The following is a 4140-nucleotide window of genomic DNA, read 5'->3' as shown; positions in this document are numbered from 1 at the left end:
CTTAAGTAGTCTTTAAGAAGGTATTTTCTTTCCTTATAGACAATAGCTTTTGTGGAAAGACAACTCCTTCGTCCGTCAATGCCTTAGGGTCTCAGCACATACATATCAATCCGAAGTCACTGCTTCGCTTAATTAAATTAGATCACCAAAATTTGAGGAGTAATAGTCTTTCTCAAAATAGAATACCCCAGTTCTATTTACCGACCGCGAAATTTATATGTTTAAGGATATAAAGATTATTGACTAAGACATTGTGTGATAACCAAGTTACTCACACTCATAGTCATATTCAATGTAATCTTAAGACATTTTATATGCATAATAAATATGATGAACTTTAGTAATAAGCATGTAAAAAACATTTTGATATACCAAATTCTCAAATCATTTAACCAATGAACATATATTTATTATAAACATTGAATGTTAGCATAGATATAAAATTATTGGGATTTAGGATATAATCCCCAACAATATTTGTAAGATATAGTGATTTAATCTAGATAGTAGGATGCTTTTAAGTGAGATCCAATGATTGGATTTACTAAACCATTAATAATATCAACAATAAGATTAATCAAGTTAGTTCTAACCGTTGAAATAAATTAGTTTTTTCTACCAAATATGACTTAATTAGCGGTCATAATTAAACAATATTTAATTATAAATGACAGTCAAGATTAAGTACAATTTTTTTTTTTTTGGGAGAAAAATATTATTATTAAGTACATGTTAGATAAGTGTGATTGAACAATGAGAATTAAAAGACCATTAGTAACAATTATTTTTTGTTAATTACGAAAAAAAACATGTTTTTTAATGAATAGACAACTCACCCGGCCACGAGTTAGTAAGGTTGATTGAAAATGCAATAGCCCACTCATTGTAAGAATTAGGTAATGAAATGTTGCATATGAGACACACTTTATTGGAAATTTCTTACATACCATCCACATTTAAGCAAACTACACTTGCCAAACACAAAACAGATCTACCATCCAACAGCAGCTATACAAGACAGCATATATAGTACAACAAAATAATTACTCCAAATAACACCAACTGATTGCTCTAATGACCATAACAGAATACTCAACACATGAAGAATTGTGCAGAGAGAGCATACATAACTCTTTTTAGGACACTAAAACAGTAAATTGCGTTAGAAAAACTGAAAAACAAACGCCATGAAGAGAGGATGTTACATGCCCACATTCATCGGCCAACACCCAAGGCTAATGTTACATATGCTACTTCCACAGCCTACGTCAGCGCCAGGCAAGTCATGTTCCGCCAGTTTTTCCAGATTTGATTCATGTATGCTACTTCCACAGCCTACGTCAGCGCCAGGCAAGTCATGTTCCGCCTGTTTTTCCAGATTTGATTCATGAGCATTAACCGATGAATGCGTCTTTGTCTTTCTTAATATTCCTTCTAATGCATTTTTCAATTCCTCCATAGTAGGCCTCTCATCCCCTTTCAATCTTAAGCACCTCTCTATAAGTTTAACGACTTCCTTGATTTGCTCCTTATTCACTTCTTCATCCATATCCTTATTCCCTTCTTCATCTATATCCTTATTCCCTTCTTCATCTATATCATAACCAAGAAGTTCAGACAATAGATTCTCTTTCAATAAAGAAAGAAAATACCTAACAACATTTCTTCTTTCCTTGGACATAGTGGATGGAGCTACATTTCTTCTTTCCTTGGACCTAGTGGATGGAGCTACATATGTTAGTAGCTCCGCAAGGACCACTCCAAAGCTATAAACATCACTTTTTTTCGTCAATTGGTTCGTCTGTAAGTATTCAGGATCCAGGTATCCATGAGTTCTTTGCACTACAGTAGCTACATCTTTTTGATCGTGGGGAAAAATTTCAAAGTCGGAGACTTTTGCAGTGAAATTTTTACCAAGCAGTATGTTTGAGGGCTTAACATCTCCATGAATTATATCTAAAGAGTGTAGATACGATAGTGCATCCGCTGTTTCTGCAGCTATTCTTAGATAGGTTTCCCATCGTTTGGTGGATGTGTTGTCTTCACCATGTATATACTTGAAGAGTGTACGTTCTGAGACAAATTCGTAGACTAGCAAAGGAACTTTCGTCTCTAAACAACAGCCTAAGAGTTTGACAACATTCTTATGGTCAATTTCAGAGACTTGAATAATTTTGTTAATGAACTGGTCAGCTTGGTCTGGATCCATTGTCTTGGACTTCTTGATAACAATATTTGTTTTATCTGGTAAACATCCTTTGTAAGCTCCTTTGCCAGGAATGATCCTACGCTTGTCATAGTTGTTGGTAGCCTCCTTCAACGCTTCAGAAGTAAAGATTTTGGCATTTTCAGTGGTGGATTCTTGGAGATGCTTTTCTAAGTCCGAACCCCCATTTCGGTGAAAGAAGTTTGCTTTAAGCTTAATAGATATTCTTGCCTGGAATTCCAAGTACAGCCACCAGCTACCCCCAAGCATAGAAGTTAAGCCAATGGCAATTCCTGAACTTGGAAAAGTCGAAACGTAATGGTCAAGATTTAATTAAAGTTTGTGTAATTAATTGCATACATGATATTACCTAACGTTGTAGAAAATGGTAAATTTACTTACCAATGGAAAGCCCAATTGCTGATGCAACATCTACAGGACAACCTTTACCATTGTTTCTTCCGTCCCCACTGTGCAACTTGGGACAACCGCATGTATAATTGCCTATTTCGTTGGTACAATATTGTTTCGTCGTGCAATTATTGAGATTTGGAAGCTTACATTCGTCAATGTCTGCAGATCATCAAGTGAAGAATACAGGCCAACAACATAGTATAATCATAATTAATGAAATTATACATACGTACATACATACATTGTAACGAATTAAGGGGGGAAATAAATGTCATAAAAAGGGATATGAATTCAGGAAAAAACGTATAAATACCATCGCAACCCCCTTGGCCTTGGAGGAGGTATGGGTTCCCTCCGTAACCTTGCTTGCACTGGCAACGGTACCCGCCCAGGATATTAATGCATTCAGTAGTATTAATATTCTTACATGCGAAATTCGATTTATTCTGAGCTGCTTCACATGTGAGATTCCCAACTGCCCAATCAAGCACCAATGGAACCCTTTCGTTGGGATATTTTTTGAGATAACTGGCGGAGAAGTTGAACTGGCCTTTCTCGACAACAAAAGCATAGCCGCAGGGATTGAAGTTCTTTACATTGGAATGATTATTAAAGCTCCGTACTTCAACACTAATATTTTTGAGTCCATACGGAAACCTTACCTCGCAACACCCAACGCCAGAGCAAAACCCATTCCCCACATTCTTATCGGTAGGGCATTGGGATGAGCACCCGATCTTGAACTCTTCTCCATTTTGGAACCCACTCAGGTATGCGATAGTGTCACAGCCGATAACAGTGAACCTATTTTTGCTGTTGGAAATGGTGTACTGGGACAACCAGAGCCAGAGTTTGCTCGTGTAATTATAACTGTTGTTGATACACTCTCGGCCTACCCAATTCATGACATGAATCTCATGAGTGTCAGTGGATATATTTGTTACACTGATATTACCTATCATTGGTGAATTTGGTGTCGAAGAGTTTTCGCATGTGATACGAAAACTGTCATCCAGATAGCAGCCCTCAGTGAAGCCAAATGGGAATGGAATTTCTACATCTCCACACTTGCTGCGGCAGTCAGGCTTGGGCTTAGTTGGCATACGTGCTGTTGTTGCTGCTGCTGCTGCTGCCGCCACAATTGCAAATATTATGATCACTACTCCAGGCAGTGCTATGATCTGCAAAAGCTTCCCACGCAACCCCATGCCTTGCTGGAACTTTTTTAACGAGTGTTTTCGATCTTATATTTTGTGTTTAGATCGATAGATGTGCTTTGAGAGCCCTAGCTACTACACTCTTCCCTTTTATAAACGCATATGGAACGATCCAAGACCAATTCAGCTGGTAACTTTTATGTCATATAGCAAAAATAACAGGTCCAAAGTATCTTTTACAAGTTGAGTCATTTTCCGAGAAATAATGTTCCATAGAGAGAGAGAGAGAGAGAGAGAGAGAAAATGAAGATAGTCCAATGCTTTTTGTATCCCTATATCTCTCAAACTTTTACAAACATGGCT

The 4140-nt window shown here is 37.2% G+C and overlaps 1 protein-coding gene across 1 annotated transcript; it reads right to left on the bottom strand.

Annotated features, from left to right (window-relative positions):
• Positions 1-960: 960 nt before the first annotated feature.
• LOC132184892 (wall-associated receptor kinase 5-like) lies at positions 961-3874 on the bottom strand. The gene is made up of 3 exons (XM_059598679.2): positions 2934-3874; positions 2609-2779; positions 961-2499 (listed from the first exon to the last, which is right to left on the bottom strand). Exons 1-3 carry the CDS (start codon positions 3826-3828, stop codon positions 1202-1204), a joined length of 2364 nt encoding a protein of 787 aa, XP_059454662.2. The 5' UTR covers positions 3829-3874; the 3' UTR covers positions 961-1201.
• Between the last annotated feature and the right edge of the window lie 266 nt (positions 3875-4140).

Source organism: Corylus avellana, chromosome 7 (assembly GCF_965113065.1).
Source record: "Corylus avellana chromosome 7, dhCorAvel1.hap1.2, whole genome shotgun sequence".
NCBI classification, from domain to species: Eukaryota; Viridiplantae; Streptophyta; class Magnoliopsida; order Fagales; family Betulaceae; genus Corylus; species Corylus avellana.
This window is presented reverse-complemented; position numbering and strand designations above follow the sequence as displayed.

Coding starts and splice junctions, on each gene's coding strand:
- LOC132184892 (XM_059598679.2), bottom strand. CDS start 3,828: ATGGGGTTGCGTGGGAAGCTTTTGCAGATCATAGCACTGCCTGGAGTA. Junction 2,780..2,933: donor AGGCCAAGGGGGTTGCGATG/GTATTTATACGT, acceptor GATGATCTGCAG/ACATTGACGAATGTAAGCTT. Junction 2,500..2,608: donor AGCAATTGGGCTTTCCATTG/GTAAGTAAATTT, acceptor TTCCAAGTTCAG/GAATTGCCATTGGCTTAACT.